The sequence below is a fragment of the Macrotis lagotis genome, chromosome 4 (assembly GCF_037893015.1).
Source record: "Macrotis lagotis isolate mMagLag1 chromosome 4, bilby.v1.9.chrom.fasta, whole genome shotgun sequence".
NCBI classification, from domain to species: domain Eukaryota; kingdom Metazoa; phylum Chordata; class Mammalia; order Peramelemorphia; family Peramelidae; genus Macrotis; species Macrotis lagotis.
In genome coordinates this window covers 42,857,793-42,883,460 of record NC_133661.1, presented here as the reverse complement: position 1 = coordinate 42,883,460, position 25,668 = coordinate 42,857,793, and the positions used below count along the sequence as shown (strand labels likewise).

Here is a 25,668-nt window from a genome sequence, read left to right as displayed (position 1 = left end):
TAATAAAAATAAGATAATCTTCAATTGATAAATTGTCAAGAGATATGAATAGGCAATTTTCAGAAGACATAAAAATGATCTATAGTCATAGGAAAAAATGTTCTGGATCACTATTGATTAGAGAAATGAAAATTAAAACAACTCTGAGATACTACTTCATACCTATCAGAAAATGCCAATGCTGTAAGGGATTAGGGAAAACAGGTACACTGGTGGTGGTGTGAAATGGAAAGAGAAAAATTTGGAACTATGCCTAAAAAAGCTATAAAACTGTGTATAATCACTGAGAAAAAAAGCACTCTATTTATAGAGAAATATTTATAGAAATTTTTTGATGTTGCAAAGAATTTGAAATAGAGGGGTTACCCATCAACTGTGGAATGACTAAACAAGTTGTGGTATGTCATCAAGATTAAAAAAAAGTCTTGCTATAAGAAATGACAAGGAGAATGACTTCAGTGAAGCATAAGAAGATCATTATGAACTGAAACAAAGAAAAGTGAGCAGAACCAGGCTATTATTGTATGCAGCACAGTAATATGGTATTGATTATTAATTGTGAAAGACTTATTGTGATCAGTAAAATGATCCAAGAAAAATTCCAAAGAACTCATAATAAAAATACTACCCACCAATAGAAAAAAAAACTGATGAAATCTAAATGAAAATTGCTTTGTCATTCCTTTTTTCATAATTTACTTAATATGGAAATTTTCCATATGACTTCACATATATAATTGATATCTTAACTGGTGAAGGAGAAAGGAAAAGGAGAAAATTGCAATATAATATGAATAGAAAATAAATAATGTATACTTGAAAATAATATATATATATGAAGTACATTTATTTAAAACATTTATGAGTTCAGTATTAAATCATAAAACAAATATTTTTCTCTTTTAATTTTAAAAAAGGACATTATAAAACAGTGGGTCCTACTTCTAAATTTTAGGAAACTAAGACCCAGAGTATCAAAAAAATCCCTGTCTAATCAGAAAATTAAAAAGAGAACTAGATATCAGATCAATGAATTTCTACTCAAGCAACTTTCAATGTCATCATGAAATCTTTACTCCTACTCCATGGGTATATCTCAACCTGATATTTCACCTTCAGATCATTCAAATCAGTTATGCAGGCATTTCAACCAAGGAATATAAAAGAAGATAATTTTAAAACAAAATATTTTAGTTATTTCTTCTATTTTCCCTGTAATTAAGCTTTATTTTTCAATGTGATTTTGCTCTGAGACTGATGATGAATTATGGTTGAGACAGTTTCTGTAACACTGTATATACAGATTTTGGACAATGGTGCATCTCTTATGGTGTAAATAGGGTAAAATATGATAATGATTATGTTTAGAGAATTGAACATAAATTTTAAAAGTCACCTTCACATCTCTTTTGTCCAGATAACATTATACTTATAGGAGAAAAAAAGGTGCTAATGGATTGACCTGTCAATTTGTGTCAGAAGGAAGGTAAAAGAATCAAAACCATGAATATTTACTTAGGCTTCATTGAGAGAGATAAAATAATCAGAGTAAAGGAAATTATATTCCCCTGAAACCTGAATGTTTACATATTGCACTTATTTCAACTACTACATTTCTGTAACAACTTGAAATTCATCCAGAAGTGGTAATATAGGAGATGAGTGAATAAATTAGTATGGGAGGGAGGGGATATTTCCATGTAAAAATCATATAGTTGGGACAAAAAAAAATAACTTAAAATATTTAAATGAAAGGCAGAGTTGTAAAAGTTGAACAAGGAGAGAAAAATGTGAGTGCAAGTTTCAGGGATAGAGATTTCAGATCAACATGGAGATGGATTTAATTTTAAAACAAAAAGAATAATTCTCTTCTTTAATTTCAAGGAAAAGCTTTCCTCAGTCTAGCTGTTCTCTGGAAATGCAACATAGCTTTCTTTTGAAATGCTGTATCTCTCCAGTGCCATTCAGTGAACTGACATTTTTAATATCGATCACTTTTATTGTTCCCTATAAGCAACCAAGAAGTAATATCAGGAGAACTTGAAATAGAAAAATAAATGTTCTTTATAAGGGAGATGATGAAAATTAGTTTGATTCATCCACTACAAATCTCTCTTTTCCTCCTGTTCAATTTTGGCTATTTTTCTCTCCCTACCTGTGGGAGACTATAAACAGGTTCTTCACTTTTTTCTTTTATAATTCTCTTTCATGATCAACTGTTTATGGATTCCTTTTTAAAACAAAAATATGTTTTTGAACCAAAAGTCTAAGGCTACCCAGAAGTGAAATTTTCCCCTAATTTTAGATTTTCCAAGGAAAGTTGAATGGTCACTTCTTGGGGAAGTTACATAAGGGATAAAGCTTTGGGGGGGGATAAAGTGTGACATCTCTTCTACCTCAAAATGGTTGGAATTCTCTAATTAATATCTGGCAACTTTTTCTTCTGTAGAGACACTTCTGGTATTAAATATGCACCTAAATGTATGCACTTTCAGAGGATACGATTGTATTTGGACAGCAGAACCTAACCTTTCTTCAGGAAAAAAAAAGGGCAATACAAATCAAGACTGAACATGCTTCTTATGATCAAACTTCCAGTTCAAATTATCATTATCATTTTTCTCATTCCTCAGTCCCACTGCTGGTATCATATTCTTTACATTTGAAAAGGTTTCAAAGTTTACAGACTGTCTTCCACTCTTCTGATAGTCTCAGAAAGCACCAAAACATTCAGACTTCTTGTTCCCTCTTCAGTGACTTAATTCAGGTCAGAACCTTTGTCTCTTTGATTAACATAAAGTGAACAATGAGAATATGATTCAGGCCCTAAAAATAGCTATATAATTGTTAACTTTATTTGTTCATTTAGGAGAAGGGAAAGGAATTCATCATGTTCACTTTAAGAGTTAAAATTATTTCCTGACTCTCTTGTTCCATGACTGTCATTGACTTCTTTGTATCATTGATAATGATGTTGATGATGAAGGTTAACATTTGTATATAGCACTTTAAACTATACAATTTATAATGTTATAGTTTTGTAAAATTTTCCTTTTATCCTCTCAAATATTCTAGTTAGTAAGTGCTATTTTTTATCATAATTTTACACCCAAGAAAACTAAAGAAGACAAATGGCTGAGATCAGATTTAATTTAGGTCTTCCTAACTCCATGTCCAGTTAACTAGTTGCCTCTTGGCTGCTTGGTGATCTCCAGAACTCTTAACTTGACAAAATTCCAATGAGTCACTCTGAGTATTTGCTTTTATAAAAATATAGCTATTCATTTTATTGTGAACTTAACAAGCTTGAAATAAGGTGGAATTTGTAAATACACAAATTAGGAAAAAAAAAAAGAATCTAAAGGAAACTCTCCAGTATGTTTTTGAGTATTTTCTAAACTCTGATTCGCAAATGAGTAAGACCGGAATATTTACCTGTTCCAAAAATAGGCAACTTCCTCCTTAGTTTCTAGGCAGGCCTTTTGATGCTTTTAAACAAAAACCCTTAATCTTATTCCAAAAATGAAACTGTTAGAAGCACAAACCAAACATATTCCTAGATATTTATGTATCTATCTATCTATCTATCTATCTATCTATCTATCTATCTATCTATCCTTCAACCTATTTATCTATCTATGGTGTATACATAAATGAGTATGCATAAAAATACACACAAACAGAAACATATTTAAAATATATCTATAAATATGGATATATTTTGCTAAGAAATTGTAAATGTTCTCTATCATTTACAATCCTATCCTTATTTGACAGTATTCTCTTTCACATACACTATCACCAATCAACTCCTCCTTCTTCCACTTCCATGTTTTTTTCATGTGGGATAATATATGTAATTTGTATTGCAAAGGTAAAATTCTATATAAAATGCATTAAATTTTTTTCTAAATTTTTCATCTTACCTTTGATAATAGGGAAACAGAGGAGAATTTTCCCACTTTTTGTATTGACCTGAAATAACAGGTCCCCACCATCCTCCACTCTATTTTCCTTCAAGTCTCAATTCAAGCATGAAGTCCCTCTGTGATTTCAAGATTCAAAGATTTTAACTTGGTTCAAATTTGGAAACTTCAACTTAGAAAAATGAATTCATATGAACATGGTTGCAAAGGAAATGAGCAACAAATTCAACAGAATGCAATGCAAAGAACAGCAATTAGTTTTTCATATTAGCTAACAATTCAAGGGATTTGAGATCTATTGAAATTCTAGAATTTCAATCGATGGTTGATAAGTTGAAACACATATCTTCCATAATCTCTGGTATACAATGGTCTAAGATTTTTTTCAATCCAACTTATGCTTTATGACCACTAATGAGGAATATTCATTGTATTCGTAGGCAGGCCATTCAATTCTTCATATTTCAGATTTACAGGCATATTTCTCCATTTATCAAGAATAAATTTGCCTCTTTATAAATTCCACCTGTGACTGTTTCTTTTTATTAGGGTCATATAGAAAAAATGGACTAGAAAAGCAATTTCATTCATTTCTAGGATTCCCAGATAAGGGTGCATACAAGTCACCACCTACTCTTCAGTTTAGTCTTTGAGTCACCTAGAACACTCAACAGTAAAGTGACTTGCCAGGATCAAATGGATCAATCTTGGCTTCATGGACAACTACCTATGCTCTATATCTGAATGTAAAACTAGTCTAATCTCTCTCATACAAAACAGCCTTTCAAATATTGAAAATATGAGATCATATGTCTTCCCTCCTATAATTCCAAAACTTGTATTGGCATGACAGAAGAGTGAAATAAATGTGTGCAAATGGATCATTGCCTTTGATAATTTCCCAGAAACTTCACTTTGAGAAATGCATGATGAAACACTATAAATACATTAGAGACTAAATATTTTCTAAGTTTTCATCAAGAATTCCAAAAACTATGCACGCAATAAGAAAAAATTCAGATGATCCCTATGCATCCCATGTTATCTTCACAATTCCATTCACCAGGATAATGTCCTATCCTATTCATATATGCCTACTTACTCAGAAAATAAGTCTTCTGGTCTAAACTGTCAGATTTACTGCTTTCAGGTCATCATTAATGTAAAATTTAAAAACTAATGATCTGATTAATAAGGCTTCAAAAAGCCTCATTTCTTGCACAGTATGAATATTAGCCAAGTTTCAAATAGCCATATCACTTCAATCAATCCAATAGCTATGCATTTATCAGCTCCAGTAGACAATGGGGACAAGAGTTCCAAAGTAAGCCTCTAAGGGACAATTAAACTCTTTCACAGGCTCATTCCAAATGAGACCTTTTATTTTATCTAATAAGTGGACAATGATGTTTGCTGTACTAGATTCTCTGAAACCTGAGGGAGAGTGAAGAAAGCTTATTGTGATATTCAAGTAAATGTTAAAGGACAAAGTAACAATATACTTTTATTTGATGTGAAAAACCAGTATTGCCTTTTTTGGTTGTTCAGTCATGCTCATCTACTCATGATCCTACTGGTTATTCTTGGCAAAGGTCCTTTTCCTTTTCAAACTCATTTTACAGTGGAGGAAATTGAGGCAAAGTTAAGTGACTTGCCCAGAGTCAGATAGCTAAAAAGTGTCTTAAGCCAGATTTCAATTTAGGAAAATGAGTCTTCCTGATTCTAGTCCAAGCAGTCCATACACTACATAACTCCTGCAGAATCAGTATTACATTTCTTAGAATTTAAGCTCAATTATTATTATTATCATCATCATTATTAATCATAATTATTATTATGAATAGGTTTATAAATTTTATTATGAATAGGTTTATAAATTTTATAAATAGATTTTTATAATAGATTTTTTATATATAAATTTATAAAAGTTTATAAATAACTTTATAAATATTTATTTTCCACAGCTAGACCAAGCTTCTGTAGAATCACTGAGAGGGCATGGGGTGGGGAGGCAATTTGTGGTCTACATTTCCTTTTCTTCCCATGTCTTTATATGAGTTGTGTGCAATCAGTCACTGAATTCACTTTCTCTTATCCCATTAGCTCTCCATTTGGAGTCTAAACCCAGAGATATTACAACTGGTTTTTAGAAAAGATTTTTCACCATCAGAAGTCATGAAAGTTCCCTGACTTCAATTTCTATTGTACAGTGACACAAAATGATTTTTCTTACTCTTCTTTGTATTTAGAAATATTCATTTATTTATTGGTGATCGATAAACTTATATTTCCTTAATTTTTATTCATGGAATAAAGCAAGAAATTCCATAACACAGGAGAGTTTAAATTGAATTGTATAATGGAATAAAGGTGGTTTAACATGAATTTTCAAATCAATTATGCAAAACATCCTATATCTTTGAAATAAATATCAAAGGTATCATATACATTTCTTGTTCTGTTTTCCCTTCTTTCCCCTGCCCTATAGATGACCACCATTAGACACAAATATTTTCATATATTTAAATTATTCAATATATGCTTTTTAATCTCTTCATTTTCTGCATGCAGATAGACTCTTGCTTCTTATAGACCTTGACGTTGATTTGGGCATTCATAATAGTCAAAAGAACTTATCTTATCCACTCAAAGATGTTCTTAAAACAATATAGCTGTTACTGTATAAGTTCACTTGATTCTGCTCATTTCACTCTTCATGTTTTCCTGCATGTCTATCCATGTTTTCCTCACATCATCAAGATTATCATTTCTTATAGCACAGTATGCTATACAGCACAGTATATTCCAGCACGAGCATATGTAACAACTTGTTTAACTATTCCCCATTTAATTGGGTATCTATCTCCAAAATTTCCAGTTCCTTGACACCACAAAAGGAAATGCTGTATACATTGCAGTAAACATAGTTTCTTTTCATTTTTCCCCCTAATCTTTGAGAAAAGTAACCTATTGGTGGTATTATTGGGTCAAAGAGAATAGGCAGTTTAATAACTCTTCGAGCATAATTTTTGGTCTCCAAAATAGTTGAATCAGTTCACGATTTCAAACAACAAATTACTGTAACAATTTTTCCACATCTCCTCACAAAATTGTCACTTTCACCCCGACTAATTTAACCAATCTGGAAAGTGTAAAATGATAGCTTAAGGTTGTTTCAAGTTGTATTTCTCTAGCTAAAAATATTTACAGCATCTTTATATGACTATGACATATTTTGATTTCTTCATTGGAAAACTTAATGGTTTTGACAATTTTTCAAATGGAAAATTACTTATATTCAAATATATCTATGATTATTGACCTGTATTTGAGAAACTAATAATTTTTCCCAAATTTCTGCTTTACTTATAAGCATAACTAAATTCATTTCATTTGTAAAAAAATATTTTAATGTAATCAAATTACATATTTTATACCAAACTTTGCTTTATTTCTCTGATTTTTTCATGGAATTATTTGCCTCTCCAAAAAAATCAAATAAATATGTTCCATTTTTTTCAAATGTTCTTGTACTCTATTGCTATATATCCATGTAGGTTATATACACATTTTAACCTTTCTTGGCAAATTGGGTAAGATATTGATCTATGACATATGTATGCTATACTGTTTTCCTATCTTACCAACAATTTTTAGTAAATAATAAATTCTTATTCCCAAATGTTGTCTTTACAAGGTTACTGTATTTATTTGGTGATGTTAATTGTTTGTCTATACTATTACATTAATCTAACTTTCTGTTTCTTAGGCAATACCAGATAGTTTTAATAACTATTGCTCCATAATATGATTCAAGTTCTGGTATTGCTTCTTCCTTTCATTAATTCCTTTGATATGCTTAATTCTTTGTTCTTTCAAATATATTTTATTGTTCTTTTTTAATTCAGGAAAATAATTTTTGTTAATTTAATTGTCATGGCATTTAATATACAAAGTAGTTTAGCTAAAATATTCTATTGGTCCTGATTATTCATGAGAAAGTTTTAACTGGTCCTCTGATTTATTATTATAGGAACCTTTCAGTGAGAAAATGATCTCAGTCAAGGCAGGTTGATATTTAATCCACTGGTTTAAAAGACTATCAGAAATACTAAGAGGTTAAGGGATTTATTAAGAACTATAGAGTCTGTATGTGTAAGAGGTAGGAATTAAGTCTAGATTTTTTCACTTCAAAATGAAATCAGGTCTCTGTCAAGGATGGCATGCTTCCTTTTAGATAGATGAGAGAGAGAGAGAGAGAGAGAGAGAGAGAGAGAGAGAGAGAGGAAGAAGAAGAAGAAGAAGAGAAGAAGAAATGTATATACTGAGAACAAAAGCTAAATGAATGTAACCTGAAATGAAACCTAGCTTTTTTTTCCTTAATCTAGTAAAGGGGAAAATTTTTTGGTTGTTGAGGTAACATAGTTAAAATTATAAAACTGATAACAACCATTTCAAATTGAAATAATATATAAAAGAAAAAAATAAATCCAGAAAACTATACCTTATAACAACAAACATAGAAGATCATGGCGAGCATCAAAGGATTTCACCAATGCAGAGCATTTAAAAAAGATGCATATTCTCAATTATAGGTATAAATAGGTTGTACCAACTCTATACCCAGTATCAAGAGGCTTGAAATTCCTAGTTAATTTTTAAAGGTTGGGAAGAGCTTCCTAAGGGCCATTTTGACCTCTTTGTTCCTTAGAGTATAGATAAGAGGATTCAAAGTTGGACTTAGCATGGTATACAGCACACCAGCCAGTTTACTCCTCTCTGGGTTATAGCTACAAATAGGACTAATATAGGCATAGAAAACAGCTGTATAATACATGGACACCACAATAAGATGGGAGGAACAGGTAGAGAATGCTCTTTTCTTTCCCTCTGAGGTCTGAATTTTCAGGATACTAGAGATAATAAACCCATAGGATACCAAAGTTAGAAGAAAATTTATAAATCCATAGAAGGCATCTGCCAAGACAGTCATGACACTGTTAATATAGGTGGAAGTACAGGATAGCAGCAAGAGAGGAGGGATCTCACAGAAAAAATGTGTTATTACATTGGGTCCACAGAAGTACAGTCGTGTCATCAGACCAGTATGAATAGAGGAGTTGAAGGCACAGATGAGCCACACAGCAATTGCTAACAGATTGCAGAGTCTCTTGCTCATCATAGTACTGTAGTGCAAAGGATGACAGATGGCCACATAGCGGTCATAAGCCATGACTGTGAAAAGAAGAAGTTCTGAAGATGCAGACCAAGTGAGGAAGTAGAGTTGGGCCATGCAGCCCCCATAGGAGATAGTGTTCTCCTCCAAGAGCAGCCCCTCTAGCACTTTTGGCAGAATAGAGGAGGTACAAACAATGTCCATTGTAGCCAAGTTGAATAAAAAGAAGTACATAGGGCTGTGGAGGCTTGAATTGAGTGTGATGGCTGTGATGATCAGCACATTGCCCGTGAGGGCCACCATGTACAATGAGAGGAAACAACCAAATAATGGAATCCAGAGGTTGGGGTGTTCAGAGAAGCCCTGGAGGATGAATTCTGTCACCTGTGAGTGGTTACTAAAGGCCATTGAGCTGGAAAGGTTTCTTGGTCAGTCAGGAGGTCTGGATTAGACTTTGGATTAGACTTTCAAGGCTTTAAGCAAACTGTATGAAAATGAAAGGCAAAACATCTAAACATTAAGAAGAGACTTATAATAAGTGTGCATGCTTAATTTAAAACTCCTTAAACCCAAACTATGTATTAAACCTCACAACGTGAGCACAAGGGTAAAATAGAGAGCAGTGTAACTTTTCCCGAAACTCATAGAACCATCAGAAATGTTAAAAAATTATATCTAGAAATGAACTATATTAAGGATTATTGATTACATCATCCATTAAGTTCTCTTGCCATTGATTTCAGGCAATTGTACATATGAACCAATTTCTCCTATACATGCTCACAGTCAGCTTTCCATTACTTGATTTATCTTCCCTATCCATTCAAGTATGTCTGTTTCTGTTAGATCACATATATAATATATATATATATGTGTGTGTATATATATATTTGTATATATCTATATTCATACATATGATTATTTATTTAATATATTATTTAATCTGAAAGATGGTACAAGAAATCAAAAGATTTTGTTAAAATATCTTCTTACAGGGGTAGGTAGGGGGTACAGTGTATAGAGTACTGACCCTGGGATCAGGAGCACCTGAGTTCAAATCCATCCTCAGAAACTTAATAATTACCTAGATGTGTGACCTTGGGTAAATCATTGAACCCCATTGCCTTACAAAAACAAAAAGTAATAAAATAAAATAAAATAAAATATCCTCTTTCTTCCTGAACTTCATGATCTAGTGTCTTTCCCTCATCTCTTTTTCAGGGTGCAGCTGATGCTGATTGGCATGTCTACTGATGATACTCATATCTACATTGCAACTCCTTGGCAGGGAGGAGTGCTGGTGGGCAGACAAAGGGAGCAAGGTTGCTGAAGAGTCTTTCAAGGCTGACAGTGATATTAGCCAGGCAGCTGTTGGAGAGCAGATGTCCTGTTCCCAGTTCTAAAAGGAATAATAGCCCTTGCAACTGCAGGGAAGGAGGGGCCTTCCTGAGTAAAGACCAGAGTGCAGATGAAAAGACCAATGACCATCCCTCTCCCCAGATCACAACACCTTGGAAGCACAAGAATTGTAGAACACACAAACTAGTTCCGAAAAAAGTAGCCCAAACAACCTGAAAATTGGGATTGCGTCTTTCCAGACTCAGGCAAGAAGAGTCCCAAGTGTAACATAGTGCAAATTCAAGAAACAAACTGGGAAAATGAGCAAATAATGAAAAAACTACCCTGACCAGAAAAACCTTCCACAGTGGTAGGGAAGTCCAAGACACAAACTCAGAAGAAGATAACAATGTAAAATGTCTCAAATGCCTAAAAAAATTCTATTTGGAATGAATGTCAAGAAAAATTGCCAAAAAAATAATGGAATAAGAGTGATAGAAGAAAAATTGAGTAAAGTAATGGGAGTAAAGCAAGAAAATCATGAAAATGAAAACTGACAGTCTGTTTAAAAAAGAAACACAAAAATAATGAAGTAAAAACATTTTAAAAACAGAATTGGTCAAATAGTGAAAAGAACAAAAATTCATTGAAGAAAAAACTACCTCAAAAGCAGAATTGCTCATATAAAAAATATAAAAACTCACTGAAGAGACAAATTCTTTAAAAATTAGATTTGGACAGCTGAAAGATGATTCCATGAAACATCAAGAAAAATCAAAATAAAGTCAAAAGAGAAAAAAAAACCTTAATGTGAACTATTTCATTGGAAAATCAAATGAACTGGGGAAAAATTGGGGGAAAGTAATTTAAAAATTATTGTTAAATTTGAAAGCAAGAATAAAAAAAGAACTTATTCCTAATATTTAATATAAATATAAAGGTAAAATGATATAATACCATGAATCCATGAACAAGAAATTGAAAGAATCCTTTCATCACTTCCTAAAAGGGATACCAAAAAGGAAGCTCTCAGAAATATTAGAGTGAAATTTTAGAATTTCCATGTCAAAGAGAAAATATTACAAGCAGATAGAAAGAAACAAGTCAAATATCATGAATATCAATTAATACCAAAAAATTAGCAGCTTACACTAAGGGAACAGAGGAATGGAATATGACATTTTAGAAGGAAAAGCAGCTAGAATTCTAACCAAGAATAATCTGCTCAGGAGAAACATATGAAGGTAAATATGAGAGAAATAATACTAGATCCAATAAGTTTGAACTCTTTTTTTTTTTTTAGTTTTTGCAAGGCAATGGGGTTAAGTGGCTTGTCCAAGGCCACACAAGCTAGGTAATTAATAAGTGTCTGAGGCCAGATTTGAACTCAGGTCCTCCTGACTCCAGGGCCGGTGCTCTATCCACAACACAACCTAGCCGACCCCCAATAAGTTTAAACTCTTAACATTATGGGAAGAAAATATATGTAAATTCTTAGCAACTTTATCTTTATTTGGGCAATTAGAAACAGTTTACATAGAGGTAATGACTGTGAGATAATTTATTCAAGAATATTATCAAAATAATGAAAATGTTTAAAAAAAGAGGGATGTACTGGGAGAAGGGGGAAGAAAGAGGTACAATAGGGAAAAAATTATCTTACATAAAAAAAAGAAATGCAGGTAAGTTCTCTTTCAGGAGAGTGAATAATGAGGGATGGTTGGTAAACAATGCTTAGACCTCACTGGAATAAGAATTAATTCAAAGGTAGAATAATAGATATAGATTCTGTGTATATACATATTTTGTTTATATATACATACTTTTAAATATTAGATATAAACACATTTATAATACATATTATACACATACACATATACTCAGTTGAATGTAGAAATCCATCTACATTACCCAACAGGGAAATATGAAAGGAAAAGGATAAAAGAAAGGGGGAATAATAGACAAGAAAGTATATTAAGCAAGGCAATGATAAGAGGCAAAATAGAGTTTTGAGGAACAAAATGCCCATTGTTCTAGAAGACCATGACATCAATGATGCCACGAGAAGTACCTGAAATGGATTTGAGTGAGGGTGTTCTGTGCTAAGTCACCAGCCTCACTTTCTCCTCCAGAGTCATCTAGGTCTAGTGGCTTGTTATGAAACAGGATGACTGGGGATGACCCTGGACATGAGGCAATCAGGATTAAATGACTTGCCTAAGGTCACACAACTAGTAAGTGTCAAGTGTCTGAGGTGGGATTCAAACTCCCATCCCCCTGACTTTGGTCAGTGCTCTATCTACCCATCCACTTCATCACCTAGCTACTCATAAGAAGGAGAGAATTAAAAATAAAAGAGAAGAATAAATAGAAAAATATAAGATAGAGAAAAATATACACTAGTCATAACTGGGAATATAAATGGTATATACTCACAGTATGGTTTAGAAACAAGAAATCTATGATATGTTTTGAGGGATTTTTTTAGAGACATATTTGAACAAGAGACAGAGAATAAAGCAAGATGAAGTAAAAAAAGACAGATAATAATCATTTTTGATAAAGCAAAAGAAAAAATAGACAGAATGAAAAGAGATGGTTAGGGAAACCACATTTTGATAAGAGGTACCATGATAATGAAGCAATACTAAAAATTTTACAGGAAATTTGTCTGCTAAAGTTCTCATTATTTAAATATAGAGGCAACTAAGTAAAATTTATAAAAATAATAAGAGTTTTTCCTCAATTAATTAATTGTCAAGAGATGAAACCAGCAATTTTCAGAAATCATAAGTGATTTCAAAGGACAAGCACTCTCCAACACTATTGACTGGAGAAATACAAATTAAAAAAACTCTGAGGAACCACTTCATATCTATTGGAAATGTTAAATACTTTAAGGAATAAGGTAATATAGAGATGTTATGAACTTGTCTAATAATTATAGAGAAAATTTATCTAAGGCTCCATAAAAATGTTCTATATTTATACCCACTGACCCAGGAATACCACTACTACTTCTGTATCCTAAAGATATTAAAGAAAAAGTACCCTTATGTACAAAATTATTCATAGTAACACCTTTTCTGGTAACAAAGAATTGGAACTGAGGGAATAGCTATTAATCGTGCAATGACTGAACAAGTTTTGGCATATGACCAATATGGAGTATTACTTTGTTAAAAGAAATGAAAATAGGAATAATTTCATTAAAACACAGGAAGAACTAGGTGAACTAATACAGAGATGTGAGCAAAAACAGGAAATTACTTTATTCAGTAATAATAATGTAAAGATAATCAACTACTAAAGACCTAATTATAGTGATCAGTAAAGTGAATCAAGAAAATTCCAAAGGACTCATGATTAAAAATAGTATCAACCTATAAAGATCTGTTGAACTCTAAGTTAAAATTACTACTTTTTTCCAATTGAAACTATGCTTCAATCCACTTTTCAAAATAATTTAAAAAATATTTATGTACAGTGAGCTAATATGGAAATGTTATACAAGATTTCACACACATAACTAATATCATTATGCTTTTTTGGATCAATATTAATAAAACTCATGCAGAAAAGGGAAACCAGGAAAAAGAGACTATAAAAAAATAGCATGAGATTTGGCTGAGTTGAACTAGGGGTATTTCCAAATATATATGGATATACAGTTGGGACAAAAATTTGTACTAAAAGATTTGAACCAGTCAAATTTAAAGAAGATAAGCAAGACATAACCCTAAAGAGGAAAATCAGGGTGGAAGTTACAAGGATAGAAATTTCAGATTAACATTTAGATCAACTGAAATTTAAACAGAAAAAAAATCTATTCTTAATTTTTATGAAGAAAACCTAATATATTTGTACTGATTAAAATAAAGGGTTCCATGAATTAAAGTTTTTTGCAACTTGACTATATTCTGTCAAATGTCTTTCTCATGCAACATCTGAAATCTAAAATGTAATGCATCTCTCTTATGAAAGGACATAGCTTTTCATTTTCCTTTAGGCAATTGTCACTTTAAGATCTCACTTTTTAATGTTCCAGATTGGCAATAATTGAGCAATGCAAAGAGAAAAGAAATAGGTTGTCTTTACACTGGGCCTGACTAATCTATCTTCTCTATATATCTCTTTTCTTCCTGTTCAATTCTGGCTATAACTACCTCTTTCTACAAGTGGGAAAAAACACGGGCTGCCTTAACAGTTTATATAGGGGTTCTTTATCTTCTTTCCATTAAAGACCCTCTTGGCAATAGGAATGAATTTTATGAATCCCTTTTAAAGATTTTATTAGTTGTTAGGTTTTTACAAAGCAAATGGGGTTAAGTGGTTGTTAGGTTTTTACAAGGCAAATGGGGTTAAGTGGTTTGCCCAAGGCCACACAGCTAGGTAATCATTAAGTGTCTGAGATCGGATTTGAACTCAGGTACACCTGATTCCAGGGCCGGTGCTCTATCCACTGTGCCACCTAGCTGCCCCTAAGAATTTTTTAGGAAGAAAATCAAATACATAGGAAGGCAATTGAAACTATGCTTCAATCCAATTTTCAAAATAATTTTAAACAAAAAATAATTTTTTTGGACTCTGATTCTATGAATCAGTTTTCCCCTGAAATTTAAGTCTTCCAAAGGACCTAAATGGTCACTTTTTGAAGGAGTTGCATAAGAAATAAAAACTTCATTTGGAATAAACTTTGAATCTCTTCAACTTCAGAAATGTTGGAATTTTATGATTACTATCTAGCTACCTTTTTCTTTTTAGAGAAACTTCTGACCTGTAGATGTAACTAAATGTATATATTTGCAGAATATATGATTGTGTTTTGGCAGTAGAATCCAGTTTTTCCTCAGGAAAAATGGAGAGTCTGATTGTGCAAGATCTCCTCATTTGTGATTTGGTAAGTGGAATAATTCTACGGTCATGAGTCTTAAAATTCTTATAATCAAGCTTCCAACTCAGATTATCATAATCATCATCTTTCTCCTTCTCACTTACACAGCAAGTATCTTATCTGCTATATTTGCAAATATACAAATGCACAAAGACTATGACTCTCCTGGCAGTCTCAGAAGCCTTTAAGTCTTCTAGTCCTTCAGTGTTCTAATTCAGCCTTGGGCTCTATGTATAACATAGAGTGAAAAAATGAGACAGTAGGAACATGACTCAGAGCCTCAAAATATGATCATCATTAAAAGCTTTTACTTATTTTTTTTGTTTAGGAGAAGCTATTTGATATGCTATTGATAGGATCATATCCTGACTCTCTTGTTCCATTATTGTCATTGATCTCTCTGTATGATAAGATAATGATGATGATGATAATAATGGCTAACATTTACCCATAGAACTTTAAGCTCTATAATATGCAGTGCTTTAATTTTACAAAACACTTAGCAAATATGATTTCATTTTTCAACAACCCTAGCTAGTAAGTGATATTTTTAATCAAAATTTTACAGAGAGGGAAACAAAAGAAGACAAATTTTTCCAGGGTCACACATGTAGTGTCTGAGATGAGATTCCTAACTCCATGTCTACTTATGTAGCTGCCCCTTGCAGACCTATTGATCTTCAGAACTCTACCTTAACAGAATTCTAATGAGTCACTTTATTTACTTTCTGTTTTAAAATTAATTTTTCATTTTATTCTGAACTTAACAAACACCAAATAGAATAGAATTTTCATATATACAAATTAGGGAAAGATTCACATGCAACTCCCTCTCTTATAAAAATCAGGTTCTAAAAACCTGATTTCCAAATGAGTAAAATTGGAATGACATTTTCCTGTTCCCAAGAATAAGAAACTTCCTTATTTTCTAGTCAGGTCCTCTGAAGCATTAAATAACCCCCCCCCCCCAAAATAACGTTTGCATTATAAATTAATAAAAATACAAACTCTAAACATTTTTGGATGTAGTGTTTATCTATATGTATTTATGTGTACAGACTTGTGTATAAATATACACACATACACTACATGTGTATATATATGTATATATATATGTGTATATATATATATATATATATATATATATATATATATATATATGATTTGATGAAAGAAAATGTGAAGAGTCCTCTACTTGTTATTTAGACCAAGCATGGTATGACAATTCTCCCCTTCATATATTCTATCTATACTATCACCAATTTATACCATTCCTTCTCCCACTTCCATGCATTTTTTTTTTCATGGGGATTGATTAATAGATACAATTTGCTTTACAGCAAAAGCTTATACAGCAAAGCATTGTATAAAAATCATTTATATTTTTCTTATTTTCATATTTGATGATAAGTAAGAAAAGGAGATTTTTCCCTTTTTTATACAGACTTGGAAAAACTGTTCCTAACCATCCTCCACACTAGCTCCATTCTCTGAGCATTGAAATTTTTCTTTTTCTTCAAGTCTCAGTTCAAGCAGAAAATCTTCCATGAATTCCCTCTGAGACTTCAAGATTCAAAGATAAAAATTTTGTTATGAAATTGAAAACTTCAACTTAAGAGAAATAAGCTCATGTGAAGTTGCAAAGAAGATGAACTATAAGGCCAGCATTAGAATGAAAGGCAAAAAATAGCAGCTGGCTTGTCTGCTTATTAGGGCTATCCAGAAAAAGGGACTGAACCTATAAATTCATTATTTATTTAGAAAATTTTCAAATAAGGAAATTCCTTTTGTGCATGCAAATTACCATCTATTCTTCAATTTGGTCATAGAATTACCCACAACATTGAGAGATCAACTGACTTGCCCAGATCACATGGTCAGTACTGGTTTCATGGAAAGCTCCCCATGCCCTAAGATTAAAAGCAAACTAATCTAATCTCTTTTCCACACTGAACAATGCTACAAGTATGTGAAGTTTGTGATCATATGGTGTCCCTCCACACTTTCAAATCTTGTACAAGCATGATAAAAAAATGAAATAAATGTTTGCAAATGGACCATTTCCTTTGATCAGTTTCCTTAAGCATAACTTTGTGAAATGCTTGATAATAACTGAAAGGAATATATCAGTGACTAACATTTTCTAAGCATTCATCAATAATTCTATTAAGCATGCATACAGTGAGGAAAAAATGTTAAATGATCACTATCCATCCTATATTATCCTGGAAATTCAAAGCAACAGGGTTATGCCTTAACCTACTTACATAGATCTACATACTTACAGAATAAATCTTCTTGTCTAAACTGTATGGATTCTTGCTTTTGATCAACCATAAGTGTATATTTTACAAGTGATTGATCAAATCAATAAATGTTTCAAAAAATCCCCAATTCTTGCAAAATACAGATATCGCTCTTTTAGTAAAGTTTCAATAAGCCTTTAAAAAGATCTCAATTACTGCAAAAATTATACATATAAGAGAGGACACTGGGGACAGTAGTGTTGAGTTAAACCTCTAAGGGACAATTAAGGTCTCACTGATTCATTTCAAATGTGATCTTTTATTTTATGTAATGAGTAGATTATGATGCTTTCTGAGCTACATCCTTTGAATTCCACAGATGAGTGAAGAAAGATTTCTGTGAAAAGCAATCGTTTAAAATAAAGTAATTATATATCTCAATAAGCTGTATAGATACTGTATTGAGGAGTTTTTTTAGATCAGTCATGGTTGACTCTTCATGATTCCATTTGAGATTTTTCTTGGCAAAGATAATGAAGTGGCTTTCCATTTCCTTCTACAGCTCATTTTACACATGGAGAATCTGAGGCAAGAAGCATTAAGTAAGGGTCACATAACCAGTGACTATCTAGGGCCAGATTTGCACTCAGGTCTTCCTGACATGAGACCAGACTTTATATACACTATGTCACTAAGTGCCCCAATTTTCATAATGCCATTGCTTACAAATTTTTCAGGGATTCCTTTGTGATTAACAAATAATATCCAAACTCCTTTGACTAAAATTCAAATTTCTCAAATTGACAAATTGGCAAAATTCTATAGCCTGACACTATCTTGTCTTTTCAGATTTAACCCATTTGTCTTTTCAGATTTAATACATTCCACATGCTCTTCACTCCAGTCAAAAAAGACTATCTGACAATATCTGCTCCCTATTTAAAACAAATCATTGACTTTTCATATCAGAATTAATTATAATTGGGAAATGAACTTGTGTCTCTTTTCCAGATTTATGTTATATTGCTTTCTTCTATGTAGTCTCTATTCAACTTAGACTGGTCTATAACCTATTGCATGAACTTTAAATTTTACCTCCAGTCACTATTCTTTTGCATCTCCCATTTTTAGAATGTATTTTCTCCTCACTTTTATCTTTCAAATTCCCATTATTTCTATCAATACCCAGTTCATGATCCATTACATGAATTCTCTGCTCAAATTATCTTGTATTTTCATAGCTGTTACAGCCTTCAGTAGAATGCAAGTTTCTTGAAGAAAGGGACAGTTTTAATTTTGTCATTGTATCCCTAAGGTCTAGTACATTTCTTTCATTTAGTGATGATGATGATATTTGTCCTTCTGTCTTGAGGAAGACCATGTCATCATGGATGCCACGACAAGCACATAAATAGGATTTGAGTGAGGGGGGCTGTACTGTCACAAGCCTCACTTTCTCCTCCACAGCCATCTTGGTCCATTGATCCAAAAGAAATCCGGCCAACTGGAGATGACTCTGGATGTGAGACAATGAGGGTTAAATGACTTGCCCAAGATCACACAGCTAGTTAGTATCAAAGTGTCTGAGACTGGATTTGAACTCCTATCTCCCTGACTATTCATTATACCACTTTGTAGTCCCTTAACATTTATTAGGATATTTTGACTTTCCTATTATTTATGGAAATATTATTCAATTAAATTGAGTTGAATTGATCTGATTTACAATGGTGGAAGAATCATATCTTAGATCCTTCACATAATTATCAGGACAATTTTCACTCTAGGGGAGTACCTTCCCATAATTCTAATTTCAAATTGTTAAATATTTTTATGTAAGTTAAAAGGTTCAATTGACTGTGATGCTGGGGAAGTGAAGTAGACTTGGATATGAACTGATTTATGTTAAATTCTGATAATTCCTGATAATTTAAATGGTGGATAAGGTAGATTACTTAAAATTCCAACAGGTGGAAAAGGTCAGGGAGAGGCCAGGATTAGAACAGTGTGGAAGGGAATAGCTCTTTGCCAGGAAGAGAACTTTGAGAAAGGAGAGGAAGACAAGACAGTTCAAGAACTGAGGGAATCAGAGAAAGTAAGTAGGAAGTCAGGAACAAGAGGTTCTGTGCTTGTCCTTGTGAGATTTCTTTCTTTGTCATGTATCAGATTTCTAAAGTCAAGGGAGGCAAGAAAAAATGGGACTAAGCAAAGTAGCCTCTAGGAACTGCTTTATATTCTGGGATACATTGGATGAACAGACTTCAAAAATGAAGGAAGGGTTGGAGGTATAAGTATCCCATAAACCTCAAAATTGATTGAACCAGAAAAAGGAAAGCTGAATATAATTTTACAGGAATAGAAACAGAGATAAATACAAAAGAAAGGAAAGAGCTACAGAAAGCAAGATTATAAGACAGGAAAGTAGTAACCAAAAAAATAGAGTGAATAATAATGAGATTGAACCACCTTTTTCATAGTTATTAATTGAAAAACTTAATTTAATTTAATAAGTGCATTTTTGGGGGGTGGTGGAGCCAAGATGGCGACAAGAGAGCAACATCTCTTAGAAGCTCTCTCATAAACTTCCAAACTAAGGACTCTAACTAAATTTTCCAGAGACAGAACCCACAAAGGGACCCAGTGAGGCAGTTCTCCTACTCAAGGTAACCTGGAAAAGAGCAGAAAGGCTCTGCTCCCCGGGGTCAGAGGGGAAGCCCGCCGGAGGGGTGGCCTGACAGAGTGAAAGGACTTTAGCCTCCCGGATGCAGCTCACAGCAGCGGGGGAGTCTCCTGAGCTACACCCAGGGGAGCACCGGGCACAAAGTGCGGGAACAGTGGGGGATCTCTGCCAGAGCGAGCACGTGAAGCCCAGCTCTCAGAGCACACAGCAAGCAACATTCTCTTTCAGCAGCCCAGATCAGGAACAAAAGCAGGCAGAGCCAGTAAGCAGGAGCCCCCAGGGCATGAGCCCATTGAACCTAGGGAGGGGAGTGAAGAGAGACTGCAGAGCTCTGTCCTCTGCCCCTGGAACAGGACTCTGGGGCTCTGACCACATTCAGATCCTGATCCCAGTCTAGGCCCCCCCAATAGAACAGCAGGGGCCCCACCTCAGCCCTGTGGCAGAGGGGGGCGCTCATGGTCATTCACAGACCAGGAGGGAGGATAGAGCCTCACACACTGAGACCCTTGTGGGAGTGTCCCAAAAGCTCAGGAAGCACCCCAAAACCAGGCCCAGGCTGGGAAAATGAGCAAGCAGAGAAAGAAGAGGAAGACCATTGAGAAATATTTTGCATATGAGCCCAAGAAGGATCAAAATACTCAGTCTGAAGATGAGGAAGCACAAGCTCCTGCATCTAAAGACTCCAAGAAAAACAGAAATTGGGCTCAGGCTATGACAGAGCTCAAAAAAGACTTTGAAAATCAAATGAGGGAGTTGGAAGAAAAACTGGGAAAAGAAAGGAGAGAGATGCAGGAAAAACATGAAAATGAAATCAGCAGCTTAGTCAAGGAAATCCAAAAAAATGCTGAAGAAAATAGCATGCTAAAAACCAGCTTAGGTCAAATGGATAAAACAGTTCAAAAAGTTATTGAGGAGAAGAGCGCTTTAAAAAGCAAAATTGGCCAGATGGAAAAAGAGATAAGAAAGCTCTCTGAGGAAAATAAATCCTTCAGACAAAGAATAGGATTCAGGGAGATTGATGAATTTACAAGAAACCAGGATTCATTACTTCAAAACCAAAAAAAAAAAAAAAATGAAAAATTAGAAGAAAATGTGAAACATCTCATTGAAAAAACAACTGATATGGAAAATAGACTTAGGAAAGATAATTTAAAAATCATTGGAATACGTGAAAGTCATGATCAGGAAAAGAGCTTTGACATCATTTTCAAAGAATTACTACAGGAAAATTGCCCTGATATCCTAGAAGCAGAGGGCAAAATAGAAATGGAGAGAGTCCACCAATCCCCCCGAGAAAGAGATCCCAAAAAAACATCCCCTAGGAATATTATAGCCAAGTTCCAGAATTCCCAAGTCAAAGAGAAAATATTACAAGCAGCCAGAAGGACACAGTTCAAAAATCGTGGAGCTGTATTCAGGATCACACAGGACTTAGCAGCAACTACATTGGAAGCTCGTAGGGCTTGGAATATAATATACTGGAAGGCAAAAGAGTTTGGAATGCAACTGAGAATCAACTACCCAGCAAGGCTGAATGTCTTCTTCCAGGGAAAAAGATGGACTTTCAATGAACCAGGGGAATTTCAAATGTTCTTGTTGGAATGGCCAGAGCTGAACAGAAGGTTTGATCTTCCGATACAGGACTCAGATGAAGCATAGAGATTGGAGGAGAGGGGGAAATTATGAGGGACTTAATGATGATGCTGATGAACTGCATGTATTCCTGCATAGAAAAATGACACTGATAGTACTCATATGAACCCTCTCAGTTAACAGAGCAGGTAGAGGGAGCTTTTATAGTTGAAGCACAGGAGAAAGCCGAATTTGAAGATAAAATATGGTGCAAAAATGGAGTCAATAGAAAAAAAGGGGAAATGTAATGGGAGAAAGAAAAAGGAGAGAGGGAATAAGCCAAGATATCTCATATAATAAGTTTTTTCTTTATTACAATGAGCTATTGCAACGATATGGAAGGGGGGAAGGCAAGGGGGAATAAGGGAATCTTCGGTCTCATCAGAGGTGGCTAGGAGAGGAAACAGCATATATACTCAATGGGGTATAGACATCTGGAGTAAGAAGGGGGGAAACGGGGGAAGGGGGGTTATGTGAGTGATGGAGGAGAGGATGGACCATAGAGGGAGAATGGTCAGATATAAAACATTTTCTTTTTTACTTCTTGCAAGGGGCTGGGATTGGATGGCCTGTCTGGGACCATAGGGTCAGGTGGATGCTGGGCCTAAGGGGTGGTATGGGGGCTCAGTGCCTCTTGGCCCCAGAGCCAGGGATCTGTCTCCTGTACCATTCAGCTACCATACAGCAGAGCCAGAGTGAAAGGAGAGAGAAAATATAGTACATGGTAGTGGAGAAATACAAAAGGAGGGAGTTGCGATCAGCAATGGCAATGGTGGAAAAATATGGAAGTAACTTTTGTGATGGACTTACCATAAAAAATGTGATCCACCCGCAACAGTTGTTGCAATGGGAACAAAGACTGAAGCACATTTTTTATTATTATTATTGAGGGGGGGTGTAGGGCAAATGGGGCTGGGTGGCCTGCCTGGAGCCGCATAGCAGGGTGATCTTTGGGTGTCTTAGGCCAGATTTGGACTCGGGTACTCCTGGCTCAAGGGCCAATGATCTGTCTCTTTTTGTCTCTTTTGGGTCTCTTTTTTTCTTTTTTTTGGTTTTTTCAGGGCATTGGGATTGGGGTGGCTTGCATGACACATGGCTGGGTGATTGCTGGGTGTATGGGGCCAGATATGGGCTCGGGTACTCCTGGCTCCAGGGCTGGCACTCCTTCCATTGCGCCACCTGGCCATACCTACAAATATTACTATTATTTTTTTTATTTTAATTTTAGTTTTTTTTCTCTTCCCCTTTACTTTATCACTCAAGAGAGTCTATATTTTGTGGGGGGAGGGGGTATTCTGTTTAATCTTAAACAAGAATATTTTATTAATGTATAAAAAACATTATTTGTACAAAAAGAGAATAAAGAAATATAAAATAAAGAAAAAAAGAGAAAAAAAAGAAGTGCATTTTTTTTAGGTTTTTGCAAGGCAAATGGGGTTAAGTGGATTGCCCAAGGCCACAAAGTTAGGTAATTATTAAGTGTCTGAGGCTGGATTTGAACTCAGCTACTCCTGATCCCAGGGCCGGTGCTGTATTCACTACGCCATCTAGCCACCACCAAAAGTGCATTTCTTCACACATAAATTCTACCTGGTCTCTTGAGTCTACTAATTAAAAAGGGATTGGGGGGGTGGAGGATAAAATAATGGATAAGGTAATAGTCATAAGCAAATCAATCTCCAGGATCAAAGAGATGGGTAAGAAAGAAGAGAATAAAACTAAAGAAATAGTAAAAATATGAGATTGGGGAAAATCTAGTGTAGGTAAATGGAAGTAGAGTGAAAATAGATTATTGTATTTGAAGATCATAGGTGTTAAGCAAATTGCTTCTTTACTATCTTCTTTTTATTTTTAAAAAGCCATTATAAACAGAAAGTGGCAAAAAAGGAGAAGAGGGTGGAGAGAAATATGCAATTAACTATCATAATGGTAAACATAAATGAGATGACCTTTACACCAAAATGGGGAAAAATATAGTAGGCCAAACTAGAAAGCATAATTCATTTATAAGCAATACACTTGAAATATAAAGATTCTCAGAGATGAACTAAAGAAAAAATCTTTGGCTTTAACCGAACCCCCAATGCCCCCCAAATTCTATGGCAACATTTTTATGTAAGTCTTCAGCAAATATAGACATTAGAAAAATAGATGAGCAAAGAAAGAATTTATAATTAAAGGATTTGGATATAATGAAATAAATAATTAATAAATATACACTAACATAGCATCTGCATTTTTAAAAAGGAAAAATACATTTATACTAGGGATATCTAATTATGAAATCATTTAATTTATACTAAATTCACACTTAATTTGTTATTCTTCAAATCTAAAAGATAAGGGGAAAAGAAGTTAAGAATTAGAGTACAATTTCATAATATTTTAAAAAATGAAATATCTAGTAATTACTAAATAGAAAGAGAAAGAATTTTATACATTTTTATTTATATATGAACCTTTTACAAAATCACAAATGTCCAGGGATGTAAATATCTACAAGAATGCTGAAAAGAGGAATTTAATGCCAAAAAATATTATATTCTACAAAGGCCTCTTGAAAAAAATATTAAATTTAATTGAAAATTAAATAAACTTTCTGCAAAAACAAATTAAGACAGTAGAAAATGTCACCAAAGATTATTACTGTAAAGTTCACCTATGTCAAATTTATAGAGGGTAGATAAATCACACCAGCAAATAAAGGGAAAGAGACAAATTGATGAATAACTGGATATGAAATTTTAAAATAAAGTCAAAAATAACAAATCAGTACATCTGTTTTACTACATATCAAAGTAGATTTATTGAAAGTAAAAAGAAACCAAAAAAAAGGCAAAAGTACACCATGGAATATATAGGTAAAAATACAAGTTTTATTTTGACTAAGAAAGTAGAGAGTTAGATAATCTGATTTTTTTCAATGAGAAGAAAGAAATCAAACTATTCCTAGCCCTGAGAAAAAATTCCCCAAATCACTAACAAGAAAATACAAACTAAAGCAGATTTGAAGTTCTATCCAGTATCCATCCAACTGACAAAGCCAAGAAAATAAAATAAAAGATACTGCTGGAGTAGAGGGAAAATAGATGTGTTGACTTAACTGCTGAAAGAACTGTGAATTGGTTCAAACATTCGAGTAACCATCTGGAATTATGAAAAGAAAAAGTTGTTTAATTGTCCACATCCATGCCCAACTACTCCACTGCTGGGTCTACATATATATATATATATCCAAAGATGTCAAAGAAAGAGGGAAAAATCCCATATGCACTATAAACATATTATATATATATATATATATATATATATATATATATATGTATGTATAATTTAATTTAAAGCAGCACTTGTTTTAGTGACAAAAAGGTGGAAACCAAGATAGTACTCATTATTGAAAAATGGATGAGAAATTTGTGGTATATGATGCAATGAAATTAAATTGTTCTCTAAGAAACTTGAAGAACTCTGTTTCAGAGACATAAAAAGATTTGACTAAATTGAAGCAGAATGAAATGGATAAATCCAGAAAGATTAAGGAAACCAATATTATTTTTTAAATTGAACCATTCTGTAAAAATTGAGAATTTGAATCAACTAAATAATATTTCATGGTAATAGGGTTTTTTAAAAAGATTTTATTTATTTTGAATTTTACAATTTTTCCCCTAATCTTGCTTCCCTCCCCCCACCCCCCCAAGAAGCCAGTCTGTTAGTCTTTACATTGTTTCCATGGTATATATTGATCTAAGCTGAATGTGATGAGAGAGAGAGAA

At 33.5% G+C, this 25,668-nt stretch overlaps 2 protein-coding genes across 2 annotated transcripts in view; both read right to left on the bottom strand.

Moving 5' to 3' along the window:
• LOC141520794 (olfactory receptor 13A1-like) overlaps positions 1-25,668 on the bottom strand; it is a 396,576-nt gene that overhangs the window by 22,235 nt on the left and 348,673 nt on the right. The gene's annotated exons all lie outside the window — the stretch shown is intronic.
• On the bottom strand, positions 8,578-9,541 carry LOC141523059 (olfactory receptor 13A1-like). The gene has a single exon (XM_074236343.1). The coding sequence runs from the start codon at positions 9,508-9,510 to the stop codon at positions 8,578-8,580; it is 933 nt and encodes a 310-aa protein (XP_074092444.1). The 5' UTR covers positions 9,511-9,541.